Source organism: Aspergillus novofumigatus, assembly GCF_002847465.1.
Source record: "Aspergillus novofumigatus IBT 16806 chromosome Unknown P174scaffold_3, whole genome shotgun sequence".
NCBI lineage: Eukaryota > Fungi > Ascomycota > Eurotiomycetes > Eurotiales > Aspergillaceae > Aspergillus > Aspergillus novofumigatus.
The window spans coordinates 2,365,475-2,390,269 of NW_020194276.1; the positions used below are offsets into that span (position 1 = coordinate 2,365,475).

General features: G+C 50.3%; 9 protein-coding genes across 9 annotated transcripts; 7 read left to right on the top strand and 2 right to left on the bottom strand.

Annotated features, from left to right (window-relative positions):
- The first annotated feature begins 249 nt into the window (after nt 1–249).
- Nucleotides 250–2,949, top strand: P174DRAFT_440212 (chaperonin-containing T-complex subunit CCT5). Its single transcript, XM_024827001.1, has 11 exons — nt 250–412; nt 477–494; nt 556–604; nt 697–790; nt 844–927; nt 993–1,282; nt 1,344–1,992; nt 2,046–2,183; nt 2,239–2,419; nt 2,476–2,564; nt 2,621–2,949. The coding sequence occupies exons 1-11, from the start codon at nt 403–405 to the stop codon at nt 2,663–2,665; spliced, it is 1,647 nt and encodes a 548-aa protein (XP_024684214.1). The 5' UTR covers nt 250–402; the 3' UTR covers nt 2,666–2,949.
- Nucleotides 2,950–4,820: 1,871 nt separating this feature from the next.
- P174DRAFT_459136 (bZIP transcription factor) lies at nt 4,821–6,472 on the top strand (the record flags this gene model as incomplete). The annotated part of the gene is made up of 3 exons (XM_024829741.1): nt 4,821–5,100; nt 5,911–6,313; nt 6,382–6,472. 3 exons carry the CDS (start codon nt 4,821–4,823, stop codon nt 6,470–6,472), a joined length of 774 nt encoding a protein of 257 aa, XP_024684215.1.
- A 1,069-nt stretch (nt 6,473–7,541) lies between these two features.
- Nucleotides 7,542–8,748, bottom strand: P174DRAFT_366745 (Eisosome component PIL1/LSP1 family protein; the record flags this gene model as incomplete). Its single annotated transcript, XM_024822129.1, has 4 exons — nt 7,542–8,143; nt 8,196–8,379; nt 8,433–8,566; nt 8,631–8,748. The coding sequence occupies 4 exons, from the start codon at nt 8,746–8,748 to the stop codon at nt 7,542–7,544; spliced, it is 1,038 nt and encodes a 345-aa protein (XP_024684216.1).
- Nucleotides 8,749–9,696: 948 nt separating this feature from the next.
- P174DRAFT_440217 (ssDNA endodeoxyribonuclease RAD2) lies at nt 9,697–13,520 on the bottom strand. The gene is made up of 3 exons (XM_024827002.1): nt 13,358–13,520; nt 11,723–13,336; nt 9,697–11,642 (listed from the first exon to the last, which is right to left on the bottom strand). The coding sequence occupies exons 1-3, from the start codon at nt 13,359–13,361 to the stop codon at nt 9,970–9,972; spliced, it is 3,291 nt and encodes a 1,096-aa protein (XP_024684217.1). The 5' UTR covers nt 13,362–13,520; the 3' UTR covers nt 9,697–9,969.
- Nucleotides 13,521–13,717: 197 nt separating this feature from the next.
- P174DRAFT_404458 (tRNA (34-2'-O)-methyltransferase regulator RTT10) lies at nt 13,718–17,608 on the top strand. Its single transcript, XM_024824036.1, has 3 exons — nt 13,718–13,808; nt 13,863–16,592; nt 16,641–17,608. The coding sequence occupies exons 1-3, from the start codon at nt 13,791–13,793 to the stop codon at nt 17,373–17,375; spliced, it is 3,483 nt and encodes a 1,160-aa protein (XP_024684218.1). The 5' UTR covers nt 13,718–13,790; the 3' UTR covers nt 17,376–17,608.
- Nucleotides 17,609–17,787: 179 nt separating this feature from the next.
- P174DRAFT_404460 (uncharacterized protein) lies at nt 17,788–18,361 on the top strand (the record flags this gene model as incomplete). The annotated part of the gene is made up of 3 exons (XM_024824037.1): nt 17,788–17,999; nt 18,114–18,219; nt 18,279–18,361. Coding segments are annotated over exons 1-3 (285 nt in total), but the record flags the coding sequence as incomplete, so codon positions are not given.
- Nucleotides 18,362–18,402: 41 nt separating this feature from the next.
- On the top strand, nt 18,403–19,232 carry P174DRAFT_459140 (SGNH/GDSL hydrolase family protein; the record flags this gene model as incomplete). The annotated part of the gene is made up of 3 exons (XM_024829742.1): nt 18,403–18,659; nt 18,722–18,977; nt 19,029–19,232. 3 exons carry the CDS (start codon nt 18,403–18,405, stop codon nt 19,230–19,232), a joined length of 717 nt encoding a protein of 238 aa, XP_024684220.1.
- Nucleotides 19,233–20,269: 1,037 nt separating this feature from the next.
- P174DRAFT_429980 (glycoside hydrolase family 5 protein) lies at nt 20,270–21,530 on the top strand (the record flags this gene model as incomplete). Its single annotated transcript, XM_024825599.1, has 6 exons — nt 20,270–20,354; nt 20,414–20,472; nt 20,522–20,674; nt 20,737–20,801; nt 20,850–20,947; nt 21,001–21,530. 6 exons carry the CDS (start codon nt 20,270–20,272, stop codon nt 21,528–21,530), a joined length of 990 nt encoding a protein of 329 aa, XP_024684221.1.
- A 1,623-nt stretch (nt 21,531–23,153) lies between these two features.
- Nucleotides 23,154–24,264, top strand: P174DRAFT_419550 (uncharacterized protein; the record flags this gene model as incomplete). Its single annotated transcript, XM_024824790.1, has 3 exons — nt 23,154–23,291; nt 23,348–23,800; nt 23,857–24,264. The coding sequence occupies 3 exons, from the start codon at nt 23,154–23,156 to the stop codon at nt 24,262–24,264; spliced, it is 999 nt and encodes a 332-aa protein (XP_024684222.1).
- Between the last annotated feature and the right edge of the window lie 531 nt (nt 24,265–24,795).

Sequence of the window (24,795 nt, forward strand, 5' to 3'; positions counted from 1 at the left end):
AAACGTTTTGGCGACGGTCGGCAATCTCGACCCCAAGGACAGGATTGATGGGCGACAATGACGGGATGCGACCAGCTATAGCTTAATGGAGGTGAGTTGGGGTTCGAGATGCCCTTCGGGCTCTTTGCGATATGACGAGTCGCGCAGAAAGGCGCGTGGGTAGACTAAACACGCTATACCGGATATGGAAAGCAGCTCACTAGCCCGACTGGGACGTCTCCAGAAATTCTAAAAGTGCCCTCAATATCAGTGAACCCTGGTTGTGTCCAGATCGTTGAACCTCCCCCTGCCTCATCATTGCTTGTTTCAGGGACATCTTTTGGAAATTATCTCACCTTGGTCTCAGGGTGTTCTTCTTGAAACTATAAGCTGCAAAATCCTGCCGACTGGCAGACCGTCAAAATGGCGATGCGTATGTTTCTGATACCCCTCACCGAGAATCACTCTATGTACTGACTCTGGCTGCCTTGATCTAGAACTTGATTTGTCTCAAGGTTGATTCACCTCTGCTTCCGACTTCCTTACGCTCCGGATTGTGACTAACTACTACAATAGCTTCTATTATGAAAGATGAACAGGGTCGGCCGTTCATCATTGTCCGAGAGTATGTTGCGGGAGCCCCCTACCATGGCTATCTTGACTTCTGTGGAATATGAATAATGGCGACCAGACACTGATACAAATCTACTTGCATAGTCAGGGAAAGAAGAAGAGACAGCACGGCACCGAGGCCGTGAAATCACACATTGTCGCTGCCAAGACCGTCGCCAACATCGTGAAGACTTCTTTGGTATGGTCCGGAGGTTTTAAGAAAATCGGAACGGCATCTAAGAATCATTATAGGGTCCCCGCGGTCTTGACAAGATTCTGATCTCCCCGGATGGTGATATCACGGTTACCAACGATGGCGCAACTATCCTTTCCCAGGTCCGTTCTTCAACCACCTCCGTAATCATCGATTCGGCGTGTCACTGACTTGCGACTGTCCATAGATGGAAATTACAAACAACGTTGCCAAGCTCTTGGTAGAGCTCTCAAAGTCTCAGGACGAGGAGATCGGTGACGGTACAACCGGTGTCGTTGTCCTGGCCGCGGCTATGCTCGAGCAGGCGGCCGAGCTGATCGACAAGGGAATCCACCCCATTCGTATTGCGGACGGATACGACCAGGCTTGTGAGATTGCTGTTGCTCAGCTCGACGAGATTAGCGACGAGATCCCCTTCACCAAAGAAGATACCGAGAACCTACTCAAGGTTGCGAAGACCAGTCTTGGTAGCAAAATGTACAACTCGCTTGACACCGCCTCTATACGTTTGAATGATTGATAACTGACTCTGCTCTAGTGTCTCGAAATCTCACGACCAATTCGCCAAGATCGCCGTCGATGCGGTGCTTTCAGTTGCGGATCTCGAGCGCAAGGATGTTGATTTCGAACTGATCAAGGTAGACGGAAAGGTTGGCGGTGCTCTGGAGGACTCGCTCCTCGTCAAAGGTGTTATTGTGGATAAGGATTTCTCTCACCCCCAGATGCCCGACGAGGTTACAGATGCCAAGCTGGCGATCTTGACCTGCCCGTTCGAGCCCCCCAAGCCGAAGACGAAGCACAAGCTCGACATCACATCCGTCGAAGAGTTCAAGAAGCTGCAAGACTACGAACGAGAGAAGTTCACAGAGATGATCCAGCACTTGAAAGACTCGGGCGCCAACCTGGTGATCTGCCAGTGGGGTTTCGACGACGAAGCAAACCACCTTCTACTCCAGAACAAGCTTCCTGCCGTCCGGTGGGTCGGTGGTCCCGAAATTGAACTCATTGCCATTGCTACGAATGGACGGATTGTCCCTCGTTTTGAGGACCTGAGCCCGGAGAAACTGGGAACCGCAGGTCGCGTGCGGGAGATGACATTCGGTACCACTCGGGAGAAGATGCTTGTCATTGAAGAGTGTGCCAACAGCCGTGCCGTTACAATTTTCGTACGGGGAAGCAACAAGATGGTTCGTCGGACTTGTACAGTGTGAAAGACAGACATGACTGACCCGTCTCCTAGATCATTGATGAAGCCAAGCGCTCGCTACACGATGCCCTCTGTGTCGTCCGAAACCTCGTCAGAGATAACCGGGTTGTATATGGTGGTGGTGCTGCTGAAATTGCTTGCTCTCTCGCCGTGGAGGAAGCTGCTGTGAAGGTAAGTAGTCTTGGAACTCATGTTTCTGTACAGCAACTGACTCGTGGAATTCCAGAGCCCCGGCATTGAGCAATACGCCATGCGCGCGTTTGCCGATGCGCTCGATGCGGTGCCCTTGGCATTGGCCGAGAATTCGGGTCTGAGCCCGATCGAGACACTTGCGGCGATCAAGTCGCGCCAGGTTAGGGAGAAGAACTCCCGGTTGGGTGTCGACTGCATGTTGACTGGCAACAACGGTATGTATTTGATATTTTGATTGGCAAGAAGGTCTATGCTTACATTTGCATAACAGATATGAAAGAGCACTTTGTCATTGATCCTCTGATCGGCAAGCGCCAGCAACTTTTGCTGGCTACTCAGCTCTGCCGCATGGTTCTTAAGGTACGAATTCGGACCCATGTGTAACTGCCGCGTGTGCCCAGACTGACTGAGAACAGATCAACAACGTCATCATTGCCGGTGATGAAAGTCAGGAGTTTTAGATTGTCTTGATATCAACTAGCATAATTGTCCCGGCTGGTCGTGCTGGGGAGGTAATGTACCTATGTGATTCTATGTCTAGTGTAGAACATGGCGGATGCATAGAGAAAAATGTCCAAACGAACGAAACTGATGACACTTATACCTAGCATTTGTACTGTGGTGTGCAGATGTCGATTGCATCTCGTGCCCTCATTATTGCTATAGCCATTGACCAGAGGCCAAGCGCAGCATAAATTTTTCGGACTACAGCCAAGACCAGCCGTTGTAGCAAGTAGCAAGATCTCCTCACTATCTGGGGAGCTCACTCCGCATCTCAACTCTTGCCCGAGACGGCGGTGACAGTCATAGCCTGCTCGTAATGGCTCCACATAGGACATGTCACGTTGCCAGTCGTGGTTCCAGAACACGTGGGCAGAGACAGTATACCTATCATTCAGTGGTCACAGTCCATGGACCGAACAAGCTTCGCACATTAAGCCTCGGAGTTAAGAGCTCGGCGGACTCTTGTCAAAGATGCGGTCTAGAAAGGAGGGATAGTCTGAATTGACTGGCTTGGAGGGAATCAGGGTACGTATATTTCGCAGGATCGTGGCTGACTGGTATAGAGGGCAGGCCGGTCAGCTCACTCCGTAATTCTTAGATAGTACCTAGTATCTGCCAGTCCCGCTGTGGTGGATTAGTGCCCGGAAAAGATGAAGAGGAGGGAATAACAGGGATAAAGTCTAGAGATTCAGGACTCAGGAGAGACCTAGCCTCCGCGTTCTCAAGGCAAGCTGACAATAGTGGACAAGATACTCCGTCGCAACTGGCAAGAACTGGCTCTCCATCCTCCTCCATTTCTCCACATTTTACCAGATTGTCTGGGTAATTTTCATGTTCAACCTTGACAGTCTTTCTGACCACGTCATTGGGCAACGCGTTTCTCAGGTTGATTATCTCCTTTTCTGTCCCGCTGGATGATGGGACGGTCTGTCAAGTGGAGATCGACTGAATCTCAGACCCATCCGAACAGTAATTGAAAGAAAAAATAATGATAATGGAAACACTAGACAAAGGTACGTACCTTCGTTTTTTCAAGCCCCGATTGCTGGCATTTCCGGCTGGTCTTCTGAATCTTCCCTCATTGGACGACAGCTCGGGAGAGCTCCAACTGCAGACTCCGTCAGCTCTGAAGTACTAACTTACTAGGGAGCTACCTAGGCAAGTGTCTATCTCGCTATCGGTTACACATGGAACTGCAAGAACACCACCCTTCTGCTTTATATACGTACTCCCCATCCCAGCCTATGGTTCCACTCCAATATCTATCTTTAAGAATCGTTCATCATCATATTCTTGATCCATCCATCCTCTTCTGATCCTATTTTGCAGTCAAATCATCTCGCCAGCGCGACTTTCCTGATTTCCGAGGTGGCAGTCCACGGACGAATCAGCGTTGGCGATCACGACATTTCTCCATTCTATCAGATCATCGGCTAGCCCCAAGCAGGCTGAGACGATCCCCAAGCAACGACATCTCATTTTATGAAGATGCGCCATTGTGGATGATTACTCAGATTATCGACTCAGTTACCTGCCTAGGGACAGGCCAGTCTTGGAGATAGACAGACAGCTCCAGCACCATCCAACGAAGGACCACCGTCCTCTTCATCCGGTGTCTTACCTTACTTAGTTACTCTCCTCAATCCATCCCAGTCCTTCTTTTTTTCCCGTTGCTCAACCCATCTGCCGTTGTGTACGTGGCTGCATTTCCCGCGTTATGCGAACGCAATGATCAACTGGGAAGCATTATTTTTATCCTTACAAAAAGCCGGGTGATTGCCGCATACCTAGATACCTTAACTCACCTCCGATCGTCCAATCTTCGACCTCCATCATTCGTGGGCTCCTTTGTCAAAATATCCTCCCTCATCTTCCGAGCTTTCCCCTCTTCAGCTGATCTCTGGGGAGGCGCATGACATTCTTCTGGGTAGACTATATCTGTCATAATCTAATCTGCTCCCTTGTTCTTTGCTTCACCCAATTTGGCAAGAATTGGAGGTAAAAAAAAAAAAAGGGAAAAAGAAAGAATTTCCAAAGGAGCAAAAGAAAAGAAAAGAACGTCCAAGAAAAAACAGAAGGACCAGGGTTAAGAACAAAAGTATTCCCCCCAAGATGTCTGACGAGCAGCGTCAGCAATCTCTTGCTCGTCAAGTGGCTGCTTCGAACTACGAGAGACTGGAGAACTTCAACTTCTTGCTCTCTCGACACGATCCAGCCGTGGCGAAGTCTCGACAATATTCCTTTGATGCCGATTCCGCAGCCCTGGCATCGCTTCAGAACTTGAATATGGAGTACGACCAGACTGAAGGAATGGGAGGAATCTCCGTGAGTTCATACGATAGCATCGAGGACGAACGCAGTCCCATCGATTTGAGAGGTTACCCGTATCGCGGTAAGTCCTGAGCTTTTTGTATCTCTATCGTACCTACCCATCTCCTATCTATCTACTGCAGCCCTGTCTCGGCAGATGAGCCTGAACGTTGCATCGGTTGCGCCATCTTCTTGTCTTCTGGTTCGTTTCTCTATGTGATTTGCTGGTCATGCGGGTTTGCACGCGGGCTACTGCTCAACCTTGCTTCATGCCATTGATTGTTTTCTGGGGAAAAGAATCCTTCGTACCCTGGCTGGTTTCTGCCTTACCCCCTGTCTACTGTTCATTAATTTGACTTTGATTTGTGTTTGCTCAACCGGGCTGGAGGGATAGTGTGTGTGTGCCGCTTGGGTGCGTCTCATGGAAAGTACCCACGTTGAATGCATGGCACAAACCCCGGAGCTACAGAACTGTGGCCAGTTGAACCTCATATTGGCAGCGTTGTATCCCTCTCTTTTCTTTTTCCTCTTCGTGTGTTGGTCCAACTTGTTTCCCTGTTCTTTGTGCCTCGACCCCAATTGTCCACCCTTTCTCTCGAGAGGGCCGCTGGGCCGCATCCTACTCGACGATGATCACGCAATCTGTTGCACCAATGACACCGTCTGCACCCCAATCCCTGATGGACGCTTATCCGCGCTTTACTGTCTTCCTCCCTTGTCGTCCCCATGTCGATCTCAGGGTTCTGATGCCTTAACGTTGATGCCTCCCCTTCTGATATTGCTTGTCATCATCATGCTCGGTTCTCCCTCTCGTCGTGACCAGCCCTCACGCAGTTAAGCTCCTCTGCTTTTGGTCTGGTCAAGCTCTTGTACTCATACTGCATACAACCAGGGGACAAATCCATCAACTACTCGCTGCCAGACCAGATGCTGTCGTATCCAGCTCATCCGATCTATCCGCCCATCTATAGTGGCGATGAACTCGGCCACCCCCCGGGGGCCATGACCCCGTCGGATGTTTCCTCGTCGATTTCACCGCCCAACGGGCAGCTCGGCAACATCAAGTACAGCACACCCGTCGCCGGCGAATCCATCGCTTCCGCGTTAGGTCAGGAAGAGGAACTGCGCCGCGCCGCCGAAGAGGATCGCCGGCGCCGAAACACCGCCGCCAGCGCCCGGTTCCGCATGAAGAAAAAGCAGCGCGAGCAGACTCTCGAACGGACCGTCCGGGAGACGACCGAGAAGAATGCCTCGCTCGAGGCCCGCGTAGCGCAGCTGGAGATGGAGAACCGCTGGTTGAAGAACCTCCTGACCGAGAAACACGAGGCCACGGCTGGCAACATGGCTCCGCCCCTACAGATAGCACTGCCCTGAGCAGCAAGACTAATGGGCTGTCTGGAAGCGGGCAAAAACATATCCAGCCAAAAAAGAAGGGCGTGGGAACTGATAATTAAGCACCAAAGAAAATTGTCGTTTCCTTCCTCATCAGTCACTCATCTCTTTTCTCGAACGGAAGCATCCAGGGGATTCCATTTCATTGTTTCTTTCCTCTTGTTTCGGCTCTTTGCATTTCCTGTCTTCAGACTGCTCCTCTGTCCAACCACAGGGATTGTGTCACATGACGATGTAACGACCCTCTATTTCTCTCTTGTCTCTGTCTCTGTCTCTTCTTTTATCGTCTTGTGGGTCTCATTGATTTCCGTTCACTTTCCAATCAAGGATCTTACTAGGTTTATTGTCGGAGTTATGGGTTTTCGGACGGGTCAAGCTGTAGGGAGAGAGCAGGTCTATTGACTCTCAGTCTCGTATCCGCCATCACTGCCGAATATACAATGGAGTTGAATGTGCATTTCGTAAATCGGTCACTACGTACAAGGGTCGACATACTTACAGCTGACTGAAACAAAATCATATGCATGTACTGGCCCAGTTAGCTACCGAGGTAGGTATATAACCACTTAAACTACTCTCGATATCGTTCCTAAAGCTGACAATCTTTATCTCAGAAAGCAATCAAAGGCAGGAATGATTAGTGTAATATTATATTATAAATTAGAATGGAATCAACACATATATCCACATCATACTTATAAATGCTGCTGCGCTTTACCACCCGACCTGGAATATCGTTTCTGTTCAGTGAAGGTATATTAGAAACTAACCATGACATCATGATCAGGACAGGGTGGAAAGCGCAGCATCTGAACACCAACAAGTGAAGGGATAAAAGATGAGCGCCTTCCAGAGCTAAGTATTAAGGAGTAAGAGGTAACCTCGTAGGTAGTAGATAAAACAGATGAAACAAGACATTAGAAAACGAGGACGGGATCCCAGAGAGATAACGTCACCAAGCGAGCTGCGAACTGGAGTATATGGAGAAAAAAGGAAAAAAAAAAAAAAATTCAAGGACGAAAGCAAGGGGATTATACTACAGAGACCCAAGAGCAGAGGTGATAGACAACCAGGTTTGGTTTCGCCATTACAATGCTTTTCTTTTCGATACACTGTCTCATCTCCGCCTCTCTAGGCAGCAGCGACCGCCTCTCTCGTCTCTTCTCGGCCCCGGGTCTCGACGTCCACGGTGCTGGAGGCTTCCTCGCCGTCTTCCCCATAGCTTGGGTGCTGACCGGCGGGGACCCACGAGTCCCGATCGCCTCTCATGGGCTGGTCCTGCTCGGACAGGTCGTGACCCTCGCGGTTCTTCTCGCGGGTGCGCTGGGACAGCGAGCGGGACCGCGTCGACAGGCTGGGCTTAACGGCCGCCTTGGACTGGACCCAGTTGGTGAGGGCCTCTTCACAGTCCTGGATGATGGCTTTGCTAGCCTCGTAGCCGTCGTAGGCCTGGCGAGTTTCGCCCGGAGTTACGGGGGTGTCGTCGACGAGGTCCAGGAGGTGCTTGCCGTATCCGGCGATGATAGCGACCTTCTCGCAGTGTTCGCGAAGCGCATCGAACTGGTACTGGAAGGCTGCCTTGAGCTTCTCCCGGGTGATGTTGGAGAGCTGCGCCTCAGCTACCAGGGATTCGGCCTCCGCGCGAACCAGCTCCTGCTCGAGAACGACGATGCGAGGAGAGCTAGGGTCCTTGTACTTGAGCTTGGCGATCTCATCGGTGATCTTCTGCTTGCCTATTGAAACGGTTAGAGCGGGACTCTTTGGGATGCAACAAGACCAACTTACGGTCCCGGCTAGGCTGAACGGAAGCTTCAATGTTTCGAATGCTCTTGATGGTGACACGGTACTGATCATAACGATCGACAAAAAGATCTTCGAGCTCTCCAATCTCGTAGAGAAGGACGCCAAGCTTGTCTGTCACATCAGAGACATCTTCATCGCAGTTTTCACCCCAGATGGAGAGTTGTTGCTAGGATGAGTGAGTCAGCAATTGAAAGACATGTGTGCAGGCCGACGACATACAGCAGCTTCCATACGCTCTCTAGCAACCATTTCCATGCTACGCATGACGTTCTTCTCCATCTTAACTAGCTGAGACAGCTTCCTAGCGAGATCAGGTCCAAAGGCACCGGCGGCATTCTTGCGAAAGGCATGGCCTACCACCACGACTGTTAGTAAGACTATAACCTCCAAGAAGTCTGTCTGCATGAATCAACGCACCCAGTCCACCTTTCCCGAGCCATCTGTTGGTCTTGGTAGAAGACAATGGCGGAGGAGGATTCTCAATCTGCGACGCCGTGGGAACGCGCGACTGGCGCATAGAGTACGTGCGATGCATGGTGGATAATACTTTCCTGACAGCGAGAGACTGACGAGGTAGAAGGAGTCGAACAAAATGAAGATATACAGCGAGGGAGGGTAATGAGGTAGAGGTGAGTTCAAAACGGAGCGGCGCGGTTCACTTCAAGAGATTTTCTCCTTTGCGCACCAATGACGTGTTGTAAAGGCACAGCGGGATGCCACGGAAAGGTGGACAAGTTCAATGGGAAGGGGAATGACAACCGGATCGAGAAGAGCGTAGGTGACGAAAGTGTAGAGAGTAAGTTTAAGAGGGGGGGGAGAGGGTAGTAGTCGAACGATGATTCTGGAATTAAGTTGTGGGGACTGGAATGTCTCGTCTTCTTATCCTCTTGTCTCCAGCGAGATGGATCCCTCCAAGTTCGATAAGGTAAATGAAATCTAGATTTAATCAAGGGAGGCGATGATCAGCTCGTGTGCTTCTGGAGGAGCTTAGGAGCTTTCTCCGTGAGGGACGAGAAGTGACGTCGCGATCGAGGGTCGCTAAACCCGATTCGGCACTTGTATGGGAGCTGCCCCAAGTAACCTGTGAAGCTAGCTACGACTCGGTCCAAAGGGTGAAAGGATCACAATGACGAGCTTACTGGATAGAATTTTTAGCTAGCCGAATTGACGAATCAGCTGTTTGTGGACATTGTAACTACCTACATTTATGCCAACTCGTAGATTTCATTTAACACGGCCGCTCACGCGGTCATACCTGTGAAGCGTGCCTTGGGCAGCGATAGTCGACGGCAGAAAATCAGCGACGTCATCGATAAGAGAAGCCCGCAGTTGCTGATGTCATCGACAGGGCCAAAAAATGGGCAATTGGCAGTACAGACGGAGTTTGTCCAACACAACCATGTCATGATTATCTAGGGTAGACTGACGATGACGATGATATTGTTCCTCATCTTTTCATCTGGTTCAGGGACATTTTGTAGAAGAAGCTTATGCATGCCTTAGCAGTAAACGATCACTGCGAAATCTATCATGCACGGTGTAGATCAGACCGGCCACAAATTGATATTTACATATATTATTAGGGCTGTGTTCATTTGAATTTGAGACAAATCCAATGATACAGATTGAAGCTTCGGGTGATCGACCCGCCGCATTCGGATCGCTCAGATCTCTCAGGATCCTTGGCCGCGTTGATCCTCCACTCTGCAACTTCATGACGAACAGTGGGTCTTCTGGTCCACCGGGGCCGCCATATCTACCTGTTCGTTGACCGTCGTGTCTTTTGTTTCTTCGGCGTCATACTCTCACCGTCAGCATCAGCAGAAGATGTGATGGTATCTTTAGCTTGCGGTCTCTTCCTTCCCTTGGCTTTCTTTTGACTGTTTCTGGAGGTTGTTTGATCATCTGTAGAGGCATCTGCACCAGTATCTGTCTCTCCTGTAGATGTAGACTGATGAGTCTCCGCTCCAGCTTCCTGCCGTAGACGACTGAACGCCTTCTCCATTCTGCTTTGGCCTGCCGAACGCACGCGTGGCGCGAATGCACCGGCTCCTTGAGGGCCACTGAAGAAGTTGGTGATGTTGGATTGAGTGCCCTCCTGTTCTCTGCGATTCATGTCGCGGATGACTGGTAAAAGAACCTCGTCCGTGCGTTCCTGGCTCCACCCAATCGTGGTCATAAGGAAATTTCGGAGTCCATGTAGGTCGGGGACGCCCCATTGAAACTGTGATGGATCGGAATCGACCTCGGGCTCGAGGTACGCCTTATCTACTTGCGGATCGGGAAAAGTAGGAGGGATGAAGATCTTGGTTGCAGTCTTTTTGAACTTTTTGTAGAAAGCTGTGTGCGTCTCGGGGACGTACATCCCCGTCTGAATCTGCGTCCACCAGTCACGAAACTCCTCTAGGCTGGAAAACTCGGTGAGAACTTCCAACGCGGTCACCGGTCCGATGCCACTGATCCCTTCTGTGTAATCGCTACCAAGAAGGTGCGCGAGGCTGATCAGCTTTCGCCGATGAAGCGCATATTCCTTTTCCATGTCTGAGGTGAGATAGCACTCGACGAACTTGCCCTGGTTGAACATGTTCTTGTAAACACGATTGCCGCCAAAGAGGAAAATGTCGCTGTCATCGGTGATGATCCCGTCGACCAGGCCTAATGAGACCAGTTCGGCGCATTGAGCCTCGGCTTCCATGGGCGCTGTAATATACGGCAAGCCAAAAAGGCTCAAGAGCTGCTGACACTCGGTGATCATCACCTGCGTCACCTCATCTGCATCTCTACGGTCCTTTTTCTGCTGGGATCGCAACTGCCTGAGCTCCTGCTCGTAGTCAAAAGTGCTGCTTTGTAGCGCATTGTTGTTCAGAGTGGCAGCGAATCGAACGTGCTCTTCGCCTTCAGCAGCAAGTTGACGCATCAACTCTTCGTCTTCTGGGTCGGAAAAGTCTTCGTCATCCTCGACAACCACATGTGCTTGATCACTCCCCACAAAGGTCTGAGACTCGTTTCCGGTCACCATGACCTCTGTCGGTTTTGCTTCTGTCCGTATGGTAACATCTTCGAACTCGGGCTCAGGGGATGGTGAGTCATGTGCAACATTCTTTTTGGTCTCGGTCGAGGGGGTTTCGCCATCTGTAGGTTTCCGTTCAAACGTCGCTTCCTCTATTGCCTTATCATTATCGGAGACCGTTGGTACTACAACATCGTCCAACTGTATTTCCGCGTTTTCTGTACTTGAAGGTACTGCAGTATCGAGTTTCTCTGTCTTCGGTTCTGCTTCCAGGTCGATAACCTCCTCCGGTCCTGGCATCTTATCCACATCTATCACATCCGGAGATCGATGTTCTTTCAGGAAGAGATGGTCTGGGGTCATCGCTCTATCCCGATAAGCTTCCAATGAGGTGTTGTCAATCTTATCGACGACAAATTCTTCATCCAGCTGCTCCCCGAAAACCAAGGGGGCAGCGGCAAGCTTTCCTCCTTCTTCGTGGACTCTTTTTCAAACCCACCCGCTTCCTCGTCTAGGTCCTCAGGTGGAGGCTTCTCCACCTTGGACGGTTTCAATCTGATAGATTCAAAAGGAAGTGGGCCCTCGAACGGATGGTCCATGACTGGACGGGGAACTGAAGTGGATGGCTTCCTTTTCGTCCTGCGGGACTGCGCCAATGCAGCGGCAAAGTCCATCTCGTCATCGTCACTCTCTGCAAGACCAGGCGAAGTCTCCTTTGTCGACGCAGCAGGCACGTCGTTGCGGTTAAGTGGGATATCTGGCATGTCTTCGACACGAGAAGCGGAAGGCTCCAGAGACATTGCAATTGCTCTTTGGAGATCTTCATCTTCACTGTCGACAGTGCCGCCAGGGACGTCATCGATGTGGTGATTCTGATGATGCAGTGCACCTTCTAGGTCACCGTCTTGAACAAAGAGAGAGTTATCCTCAGTCTCCTGGAACAACGAATCGCGCCTTCTAGAAACACCGGTCATCTGCTTCTCAATCGATTCGTGGAATGCGTCTTTTTGAGGGAAATTAAGCTTGGGAAGTCGGTTGAGGCCTTCAATAGGAATGTCCTCGAATGCACCATCATCCCCATCTGAAGCTTCTTCGTGGTCAAAAATCACTTCCCCCTGGCCGTATCGGTCCACATCAATAGGTCTATCGGCATGACCTTCACCTTTGTTGCCTACAACACCGAGCACCCAGCCGCCCTCAACTGCGTTGTCTTTAACGAGTACGTATTCTCTTCCTCGTTCGCCGGCGATTCGCTGCCCTGAGTTATAGAATGCTTCTTCACCGTTCATCCCGTTCAAATTCATCAACCGCTGCGTGAGATCGTTCCTTTCCTTGACACGCTCAATCTGAAATTTCGAGAACGCCATGCGATCTGGGAACATTTTGTCTAATTGTTCCTTGGAGTAGCCCATACGTAGACGACTTCTCAGCCTGGCAGCATTCAGGATATTGTACCGATCAGTAGCAGGTAAACTGATGAAGAAAGGGCTATCAAAGTCAATTTTGGAAAAGTCGTAGAGATTGATATCCTCGCCCTGGTGGAACTGTCTCGCATATTCTTCCAGCTCGGCGCGGGACATAATGCGAGGGTCGTCTGGAGCACCCATCTCCTCCAACGAAACGTGCAAGTCTGGAAGATGGTACGCATCCTTCTTCCTGAACGCTCGGCCCTGCCGCTTCTCTTTCTCTGTCAAGTAGGTCTCCTCAACATAAACCGGGTTGTCCGGCACCTCCTCTTCATCCTGTCTCGAAGCTGCCTTTTTTTGCCTGGCTGCTTCCTCCTCTGCGGATCGCTGCATCTGCACTGCAAGCAGCTTCCCAGCCGTTCTCACTGCATCTTCCCTGCGGCCTTCTCGGCGCTTCTTCCTGCCGGCAATCGTCTGTCGTTTCAAGACGGGAGCTCCACCGTCAAAAACAAACACCGGTTTGATGCCGAAGTACAGCAGCTTGCATATTCGACGGAAGAAGCCAACAATATGGGAATTACGTAGCGCATTACCCTCCTTGTCTCGTACGGCTTTGAGGAACTGGTATATCCAGATTGACGCGTCAACTGCGAGACGCTTTTTGTTAAGCGTCTCGAGCTTGATAGGCCGAGCGCACGGCTGGACGACTGTCCACAAGCCCGTAACACCCATGCTGACAAGACAGCTGAAGTGGTACTATTGCCAAGAAATATATGGCACAAAAGGTAACATGGCTGATGTAAAAGTCGTAGAGAACGTTTACATTATATGCAGCCAGTGATGGTGCAGACGACTGAACAAGCCGAGAACCCAACAACGTCGCAACTGCTGAAGATATTGCAGTTCGTGTTGACAAACTCCTTCGCGTCGCCACCTGATGAAGCTTCGAGGATCGCGATATCACGTGAGTCATTAACCCGCTTCAGGAATAGGATACCGATAAGGGAGCCTTACATAATCGCCTCAAATGCGATAAGAAATTCTGGAATTTTGAATTATTGTCCCCGCGTGGGGAAAAGTCGGCGAGTGAAGAATTGATCAATGCGTGATTCTTGAATTAGATTTTGTAGCAGATAAGACTAATGTCTTTCTGTGACATCAATGCATTCCTCGCTCGAGGTTAGTGGGATATCAGGCCTGCCGTTGACACCGTAGTGCTGACCAGCAACACAGCACATTGATGCCTGCCTCCCCGTAACTGCGCTAAAAGCGCTGGTTTTGGGAGACACGAGGCTCATTATTCAAGGTCAAGGGCCTTATTGCCAAGTGGTCAAGGAGGAGAGTGGGCAGCTACTGGCAAAGCTCATAACCTTCAGGAGAAACAATGTCCATGGATTCATTGTCCTGACTCAACACCAGCACGAAGCTGAGAAACCATACACTCGACTCGTGGTGTGGGGCGGAAGCTCCTTAAGGGCCATTGACTTGTCCCTGGCTAGAAATGATACTTCTGGAGATGTGGAAGTTTCTCTGCAGGCTGCAACTGCGGAATGTTTGGCCCCGGACTGGATTCTCGCTGGATGTTCGCCCAACCAGAGCAGCAGAGCAGACCGAGCTTATGTGGTCACGGCTCATAACACCATCCTCAGTCTACATGTGGTAGAGAATTCTCATTCTGTCAACACGATTTACCTACGGCAACTGGTTACAGGCATCAAGTCCATCCTTTTCTCCGCTGACACTATAGCGCTATCGTCTTCTCACATTTTAATTGCTGCCGGAACCGTCTTTGGCGAGATCATAGTCTGGTCTTGTTTTGTAGACGACGATGAGAGTCAACCCTTGGCGCTCAACGCAGTTGGCTCCATCCATCACTTTTTCACTGGCCACGAAGGTTCTATTTTTGGGGTTCGCATATCACCTCCTATCAGCGCCTTACCGGGAGGGCAACCGGGAAGGCTTTTGGCTAGCTGTAGTGATGATAGAACCGTCAGGGTATGGGATATCGCGGACTGTGAACATGCATCCCGTCATGATCCTTCTGCCTACTCGACAGATGGCTTCGAGCTACGGACCACAGGGTTTGGTGCCGTTGCAACCGCTGACGATAGATCTGGTTCAGAATCATGTGTTGCAAAGGCATTCGGGCATTCAGCACGAATTTGGGGTGTTCATTTCGTGCCCACCACGGTGGAGAATCAGAGCAAACTGACGATTGTGTCTCGTGGTGAGGATGCTAAGTGTATTCTGTGGGATCTGAGTTGGAGTCTGTCGCCAACACATAAGGCCGAATTCAAACTGACTCAGTTATCGTCTCCCCATCTCCACAACGGCAAACATATCTGGTCACTCGACTTGTGCAGCTCCGGGACACAAACCACGATCTACACTGGAGGTGCAGACGGCTCTGTCAGGAGCTTCAAAATAGACGTAGATGATACGGCGTCGATCTCATTACCGAATAGGGATAATCGCATTATGTTCTCAAGCGATTCTCAAAACACAGTTCCTGCAAGAGAAAGGTCGTTCAAAGCTTTCGCATTTATCTCACCGGAGTTGTTCGTTGCGACTACTTTCCAAGGTGAGATCCAGCTTTGTTCGATACGGACAGACAGTGGTAAAGGACAACTCATCTTCAAGGAGACTCTGCATGTTGAGGACGATCTCCGGTCTTTTTCAGTAGTTTCCAGTCTACCACAGAAGGGAGTGGCGCTGCTTGGCAATGCACGCGGCTTGATTCGACTCTATACTCACGGTACCGGGTTGTTGAGCCAAATTGTACAAGCGGATGGCAGACCTCTGCGATTGTACTTCCTTGGATATGATACTGACGCATCAGAAGCCTCGGTGACTCTCACGTTCGCCACATCCTACGCAACACTTAGAAAAGCAGATCTCTTTCAGGTCACCATGCAAGCGAATGCCGAGCCTAGAGTTGTCAAGACAGAATTGGCTTTACCTCATGGTATGGAAGTATCCTGCGCTTCCTGGATCTCTAGCCAGTATCTGGCCTTTGGAATTAAAAGCGGCGCACTCCTAGTTTACAGACTTGCAGAAACTGGAGCGTCTCTGCAGCCGATTATCTGTGCTCTGAGAGTCCATGGTCGAGAGGGCGTTAATCAGATCACCCAGTTCTCAACTCTGTTCGAAGAGGCGGAAGTTTCATCAGACTGCTTCATGACCTGTGGCCGAGATGGTGATTACTGCATCCATCAGCTGGACGCGCTGGGAGGGGCGGATGTTCGCCTCCGTACAATCCATCGGTCCTCCCCTACCGTGCACTTGAACGTTGAGGGAATCTATGTCGACCGAAAATCACGAGACTTTATGCTTTATGGATTCCAGAGCACTGAATTTATCCTTTGGAATGAAACGACTCACACTGCGGTGGCCCGAGTCGACTGCGGCGGAGCACGTCGAATTTGGGACTTCCACCCGAGCCATGAGACTCCCGGGGCTGGGATACTCCTTTGGAGTCAATCCGGGTTCAATGCTCTTCGCATACAGGCCGGAATCAACCGTACCTTACGTGCCGGCGGCCACGGCAGAGAAATCAAGTCGATGGAGGTATCTCGTTCGACGCCCGAGCGGGAGACTCTCATCGCCACTGGGGCAGAAGATACCCATTTACGCATTTTTGCACCTGTTCAGGAGCGCAACGAGACTCCATATGGCTCATTCAGATGCCTGCGTGTTCTTAGAGACCATACTGCTGGAGTTCAGCAGGTTACCTGGTCAACAGACGGAAAAACGCTTTTCTCTAGCGCCGGGTTCGAGGAGCTGTTTGTCTGGAAGGTCCGGCAGATTCCCCCGTTTGGTCTGGCAACTGTTCTCGCAGCCTCTAGTCCCAAGGATGACCCGGCGTCCGAGCTGCGAGTGACGAGCTTCGACGTGCTGGACGTGGAAGAAGACGCTGATGGTGGGTTTCTTCTTTGCCTGACATTGTCAAACTCCACGATCAAGGTAAGCTTCTTATCTCGCCTCTGTATTCAATTTTTGCTAATGTTATAGATTTTCCATTACTCCTCCTTGGTCGATGGGGGTCGCTTTACCCTCCTAGCACGAGGCGCCTACACAAGCAATTGCCTCACGCAGGTACGGTTCCTGGTAGATGGTTCATCGATCGGGCTCATTACTGCATCTACGGACGGTCACTTTACATTATGGCACTTGGACCCTGTTCTAGAGCCTTACTACTCGATGTCGGCGTCGACTTTGCGCTTGAAGCAACCATTGGAGGCGATATCTATTTCTCCACCAAACATTGCATGCGAGAACCGGTACCAAATCCACTCGAACAGCATCAAAACCCTGGAGATGGCCCGTATATCAGCGAAAACGTCGCTGATTCTCGCTGGAGGGGATGACAATGCGCTCACGCTTTCTCTACTATCGGTGGACTTCGCCAACGCAGATGCAGGAAATCATGTGTGCACGATCACGATTCCAGACGCACATGCCGCCTCCGTCACCACCATCAAGATACTTGAACAGCGGCAGTCAGACAGCCAGGGGAAAGCGCAAGTTGTTTTCGCCTCCTCGGGCAACGACCACCGAGTCAAGGTCTGGGGTGCGGAGGTGGATGCCACGCAGAGCGGACCGGAATCCATTCGAGTCGAGAATCTAGTTGATCAGTACAGCGCCGTGGCTGATATATCGTCTTTGGACTTGATGCATGACGAGTCAGGGACGAAGTTGCTGGTGTGTGGCGTCGGGATGGAGCTGTTCAGCGTGCAGCTGTACTAGCGCCACCTTCACGCCCCCATTATGTTTCCGACGTAATGGCTGATTCTTATAATCCAACTTTGGAACCTTTTGGATGGGTTAAAGTTATAGCAGGAATTGCTTCATTACTTGTACATATACCTGACGGCTGGCCAGTTCTCACTGTGTGCCGATGTCCATACACCTCCTCAGCATAGAATCAAAACTGTTCTCATTGATACAACAGAGATCCTGTCCTACAAGAAATATCCTCTACAATTTCTGCCAATCTGTCTCTTCTCCGTTCTCGCTCGTTCTTCCGTGACCAAAGCGGAATAGCCAAGTCCCCTATGATCGAATGTGCTGTTTCATCTCTGCAAGCCAAGGCACATGTTGAAACTTGCCTTAACAAGCGATGAAGAAAGTACCTAATGACGATCGTCATAGTTATGGCTTGCATCTTCCTTATTGCCGGATATTTACCCCGCATTTTAATTTATGCAGAGCAGTCTGGGGCTGATATTCTGTAACTCGTCTCACTGGAGTGATTCTTGTCCGCCGAGTCGCTGATGTGCAGAATCAATCGTTTCACTGGGTGTCTTGGTGACCATGAGATGTTTTACAGACGAGGCCAAAGTGCTCGGCGCAAAGGATGGCGTTGGATTGGTGGGTTCTAGCATCTTTATAGTCACTACAAGAACTGTCCCCGTTTATATACATGAAGACTTCCTGAAGACAACTTATTCAAGGGTGGAAGTTACTGATCGTTGTCGAGAATAGTCATAAAGATGAAGTCTCAACTGCTCTGGCTGGTGGCAAGCGCCATTTCGACAGGTGCTGCAACCCCCATCAGACGGGCGTCAGACACGGCGTACTTCTTTACATTGTAGGAGGCTCTCCCTATGCCGTTCTTACTGCTGCGTGCAGGTATGGCTGACCTCGCAGTGGCGATTCATACTCGCAAACCGGATTCAGCACGTCTGGGGAACAACCATCTGCCTCCAATCCCATGGGTAATCCTGCCTTAGGTCAGTACCCCCATGGTTCCGATGCCAAAGATCCTGCTCATATGACGCCAGGAACTGGAACGACAGCAGGAGGGGTGAATTGGGTCGGATATCTGACGACCGCGGAGAACGCATGCCTTGTCCTGAGCTACGACCTCGCGGTTGGAGGCGCAACCATCGATGGCTCGCTCGTTGGGAGCACTGCAAACGATCTTGTTGGGCAACTGAGGACGTTTGATGCGACTTATAGCAGCAAGCCGGCTTCTGCACCGTGGACTTCTGGGGATGCTGTTTTTGCATTTTGGATTGGAATCAATGAGTACGTGGCGCTTCACTTTCCCCCTTGTCTGGACTGTGGTGAGATGTTGAACTTGAGAATAGTATCGGGAATGCATACTACCGAACAAACGCTTCAACATTTGTTCCGCAGCTGATCGGTCGACTTGAAGACCTCGCAGAGGACATTTATAACTCCGGAGGACGCAAATTCCTCTTTGTCAATGTTCCCCCGATAAACCGGACACCCATGTTCATCCAGCAGGGCGACTGGGCAATTGAACACTCGGCGGCTTATCTGGCTGTCTATAACCAGCAGCTCGCGACCATGGTAGAGAGGTTCAAGTCTAGCAATACCGGCGTAAGGGGCTACTTTGTCTGCCTTGAGGTTGTCTTTCTGACTCAGATTTAGGTCATCGCCGTGCTTTATGACTCGTGGTCGTTCATGACCAAGGTTCTCGACAATCCTACCGATTACGGATTCCCAGATGCCACTTGCATCAATGGAGACGGCACTTCGTGTGTCTGGTGGAATGACTACCATCCTGGGACGAAGTATCATCAGCGCCAGGCTGAGGATATGAAGGCTAGTCTTTCACCCCTTGGTGCGTGGTGATTTTGAAGCCGTACTATGATTTGGTATAGCGTAGCTTGGCCAGTCTTGCAGTTGGGTATGCCACAGACCATGACTCGGGACCAACACGTCAATGCTGAACATAGTTGTTGATCAAGAATCAGACATTGTGTGAAGGTGTAGGCAACAATCCGGATATTGAACTGGTTTCAATTCCTCCGCTGTCTTGTTCGTTTGAGCGTTCGTCTTTGCGTAAATTACCCCTCCGACTTGATAATATATGTAAAGCCAAATCGGGACCAATAATCAACCAAAGCCCATCGCACGCACAATTCAGGTCCACACCAAGAAGCTTGCGAGTTTACACGTTTATTCAAGGTTGCCTGTAATCGACTTCTGTATATCAGAATGCCAATCTCTTTCCCAGAATGCCACGGGCATGATTGAGGAGACGTTCCGTCTGTCCTTTATCTTCCCGGAACAATTGAGGCGACGATCACTGCCGAATGTCTCTCTCTCCTCAAACAAATCAATCTCCGGCTTGTTTCGGAGCCGCCAAGACGGTACCTGAATCGTGGGATTATCATAGACAAGGTTCCGCATGGGATTGCTGGATCCACTATGCTGTAGCAGCCATGTACTCCGGAGTACGCTCTACTCTTTAGTTCCAGGCTTTGGGCATCATCCGCCCAGCTCTTGCTTCGCTTTCTGCCTCGCTTGTCGGGTTTTGGCCGATCAATACTCGATTCGCAGTCTGCCACGCTGCTATATGCTGTTAGCAGGAATATGACTTGAAGCTTTGCAGTTTGTGTGACGGCCCGACATCCCGGTAATCGACCGATGAAGGACCATTAGTCTCACTCTGACACCGTGGAGAATCCTCTGGGGTATGACCCGCGATCCTAACAAATTATGTCCTGCAGAGGAGTGTCAGAGCTTAGTCCAGCTAGCCTGGCTCGGTTTGCCAGACGATATATAGCACGTCTTGTCCCCTCGTTCGAATCTCGGCAACCAAGTCAAGCTTGAGTCGTTCCTTATCTTGGTCTTTCCTTTCTAGAGAACATTCCCTTCTGGCCATAATGAAGTTCGGTAACCTTGTGCTCATTGCTGCTGCGGCTGGCTCCGCGGTGGCTGCTCCTGCAAAGAGAGCTTCGGTTTTCCAATGTTGGTGCCCTCATTGGTAATCTTTAACGTTGGGTTGACGGGATGCTGACATGCTGTAGGGTTCGGAAGCAATGAGTCTGGAGCCGAGTTTGGCCAAAACACCATCCCTGGCTCTTATGTATGTTGTGATTGGCAAGCAAAAGTATACTGCTGCTAACTACCTCAAGGGAAAAGAGTTCATCTTCCCGGACCCTTCTACAATCAGCACATTGATCGGAAAGGGCATGAACATCTTCCGGATTCAATTCCTCATGGAGAGACTGGTGCCAAGCTCTATGACAGGCACTTACAATGAGGAGTACCTGACCAATCTGACTTCGGTGGGTTTGAGCAGCAGCAGCAGCAGCAGCAAGGTTGGACCGCATGAGACTAACTCGGCTAGGTTGTGGACGCCGTCACTAAGGCAGGATCTTATGCCATTTTGGACCCCCACAACTATGGCAGATAGTGAGTAAACGCCTGACCTTATTGTGAACTTGATCTAACTCCGCTCAGCAATGGCCAGATTATCTCCAGCACCGATGACTTCAAGACCTTCTGGCAGAATTTGGCTGGGCAGTTCAAGTCCAACAATCTGGTCATCTTCGATACTAGTATGGCTAACTCGTTTGGTTGATATGGGCGCGTCACTGACCTGAGATGCTAGACAACGAGTATCACGACATGGACCAGACGCTGGTTCTGAACCTCAACCAGGCCGCCATCAACGGTATCCGCGCCGCGGGAGCCACCTCGCAATACATCTTCGTGGAGGGCAACTCCTGGACCGGCGCCTGGACCTGGGTGGACGTCAATGACAACCTGAAGGCTCTGACCGATCCCCAGGATAAGATCGTCTACGAGATGCACCAGTATCTCGACTCGGACGGATCCGGCACCTCGGAGAATTGCGTGTCTACCACGATTGGTAAGGAACGGGTCACGGCCGCCACGAAGTGGCTTAAGGATAACGGCAAGGTTGGCATCATTGGTGAGTTCGCTGGTGGCGTCAATGATCAGTGCCGGACTGCTATTTCAGGTATGCTGGAGTACTTGGCTCAGAACACGGACGTGTGGAAGGGAGCGCTCTGGTGGGCGGCTGGTCCTTGGTGGGGAAACTATATGTACAGCATGGAGCCTCCGAGCGGTGCAGCTTATGTAGGCATGTTGGACATCTTGAAGCCCTACCTGGGTTGAGAGAATTGAATAGGGACGTGTATATGGTCAGGATGGTTGCTGGGCGTGAGTTGAGCAATCGAGCACTGTACATAGTATTGAAAGAGAGGTCGAATGGCATGGATCGCCTCGATATCAACGGTTACATGTAAATTCGCTAGTCGCGCGTTCCTTAGTATCATCTGATCGTAGTAGTTACTGATCGTCTGATGCCACTGGTATATTATTGCCGTAGAAGCGAGAATCGACCTTGTGGCATGCCCTATGTCCACTATGTATCTAGGCCCACAGTACTACACTAGGAGCTTCACAGCCACTAGCTTAAATGTATCGAATTTTCCTGTGATGGAATAGCTCCAGGCTAATTCAAGACATGTTTGAGTTTAATTCCAGAAGTTGTCGTACTTAGTTTCGAACTTGAACTGCCGGTAGTTTCAGAATCTGGTCTGTAAGATAATTAAGATGCCTAAATTGAGGCGTAGTCAGTTGAGTTTCATCCACCTCATCGATCTACTACTTCTTATGCATATGTGCCAAGACTGAAATGGAGGAGCCTAATCGAGGTCCATCCTTTGAGATCCCTTGCGTTGCTTTTCCGTCGCCCACGCAGCCTCATAGCCTCATACTAGGTCAAAAATAGCAAATACCAGCTCGCGACCGGTTGAGTTTAAATCCCACACTCTGAGTATACTCACAGGACAGTAATAGAGCTCCAGCTCAGCCCCCAATCGGATAGACAACCGATCCAGAAAAACTAGAAGTCGTTGACTACCAGGAGCAATGGGAGCTGATGGGAGCATCTGCCAAGAATACTGCTGCATCTATACCGTCTATGAGATTGTCATATCCATTGGATTGGTAGAGATTACTACATTGCGAAAGCATCAGGTAATGACAGCGAGACAGATTGTAGATCAGCTGATTCACGCTGGTCAAGGTACTTTGAAGGTCTAGATGATTGTTTCTGAGGGGTCATGTAGTTTAATTGACGGCCATCAGCACCTTGCTAAACATCTTGTTACTCGTTAGAGTAAAGAGTCCACAGTCAGTATCTGCATTTCCCTTCTTCTCTCTTGGCGGTATCTGTACGAAACTGGAGATTCGAACGATAAAATCCTCCGCCAGCAGCCCAGCCACCGTTTATGACGTGGCGGTATGGCTCCCGCCACGAGGACTCGTGTCCCTTACCTCATCTGGGCATTTGAGTGCAGCTAATTTGCCGGTTCCACAGGTTGCGGTGGAAACTTCCTCAGGCACTAGTACAAGATCCCGGTGGTTACAGGATTTTAGGGGAGTACGTAATCTGGTGCTGATCAATTTATAGAAACGCATCGTGGCGTAGCCGTTTTTTTCTTGCGTCTGATTGGCTCGCTGATCCTGTCACTGGCTGCGCCTCCCAAACAATTTGCGATATTGTTGCCTGAGGCTGTTCAGATCGTCGCAGAGCAGATAATAAAACCATCCATGCTTCCATCTCACTTGGCTCATCATTTTCAACTTCATTGTACTTTCAAGCTTAGATTTCTTTCATTGAAGTCTCCGTCAAAAGGATTTAAGAGTCGCTAGAACAAGAAGCGGACAAAGAAGACGCTACTATCCACTATCCAACAACCGTCAGCAATCTCCACATTACCAATACACAATATGGGCAAAGCCGGTCGCATTGCGTGCATATTCACACCATATGCACTTACTATCGCCTCATTAGTATGCATTATTATGGTCGGCTTGGGCTGTACAAAGTCCAGTTCATCCACCCTCAATAACCTCTACTTCTTCAGGGTATGTATATCCAGCGGAAAAAGCCAAAATCCATGCAAGACTAATTTTCCGAATAGGCCGATCTCCAAAACCTAACCACTTCGTCATCAGTGACATCAGCGGTAAGCTCCGCTCTCGAATCAGCTGGTGTCGATGTCTCGAGTAGCGACCTGGCCACGGCCCTCGACGAGGCACAAAAACAACTCAAGATCAAGGATTTCTACGATATCGGTCTCTGGGGCTACTGCGACGGAGATGTCACCAACGGCAACTACAAGACCCAAAACTGCTCCAAACCCAAGGCCGAGTTCTACTTCAACCCCATCACAATCTGGCAACTCAACAATACCGGTGTCGAGGACGTCCTGCCGAACGATCTGTCCAAGGCTTTGAATGTCTACAAGAACGTGTCCAAGTGGATGTTCATCGCCTACATCGTTGCCTTCATCGCGACCATCGTCGAGCTCGTGGTCGGTCTCTTTGCCATCTGCAGCCGCTGGGGTAGCTGCGTGACCAGCCTTGTCTCAGCTGTACGTTTCTCTTCCTTTATATCTCTGTATATTCCCGTCACTAACATAAGGCAAAGGTCTCCTTCCTCTTCATCACCGCCGCCTCCGTCACAGCCACCGCTCTCTTCACCGTCCTGAAAGGCACCTTCAACGAGGCCCTCAAGGACTACGGCATCAAGGGCTACATGGGAAAGAACATCTACGTCGCCACCTGGCTGGCCGTCGCCTTCTCCCTAGCCGGCAGCCTCTTCTGGATTATCTCCTCATGCTGCTGTTCCGGTCGTTCCCCCTACCACGGCTCCAGCAAGACCCGCGGCGTCACCGCCGAAAAGGCACCCTATACCTATGAGCCTCTTGGTCCTCAGGCCAACCAGACCCCGGCCGCCTTTGGCAACACTTCCTACCCGCCTCCTCCGGCTCGCGGTACCCAGGTTCCCATGCAGAATATGAGGAACAACGCCTACGAGCCCTTCCGCCATGTCTAACTTGATCATGTTCATCAATAGACAGCTCTTGGGTTGATACGGATATATACCACAGAAAAGACTACCGACATCCTGGCGTTTTTGATATTAGCGAAACGAACTGCTCGATGACCCATTTCTTTGTTAGAGTCGGAGAAATGTCGTACAAATATGGATATTGCTGGATTCTGGATTTATCTCTGTATATTGCTTCGGGGCGGTTCGATGTTATTTCATTTGCTTGTTTGTTGCCACAGCGCCTGGTTATGGTTTCAGGCTGGAGATAGATTGATGTCTACGACATAGATACCCTCCCTATATTTCAATTCATGGATTATGACTATCTCTTTCCATTCCGTGTAGATTGGTATCATCCTTCTATTGCCGCTGAACGCCACACTGGGATATCAATGGGGTATATACTCTACATCGAGACTGTTCCTCCTCAAACCTTGAAAACCAGAGAAAAGATATTAAACGTATGTAAAGATAGTTTCATAGTAGGTGTGGACGGGGGAAAGGTCGTTTAGAAAACTTGCAGAAAGGGCGGAA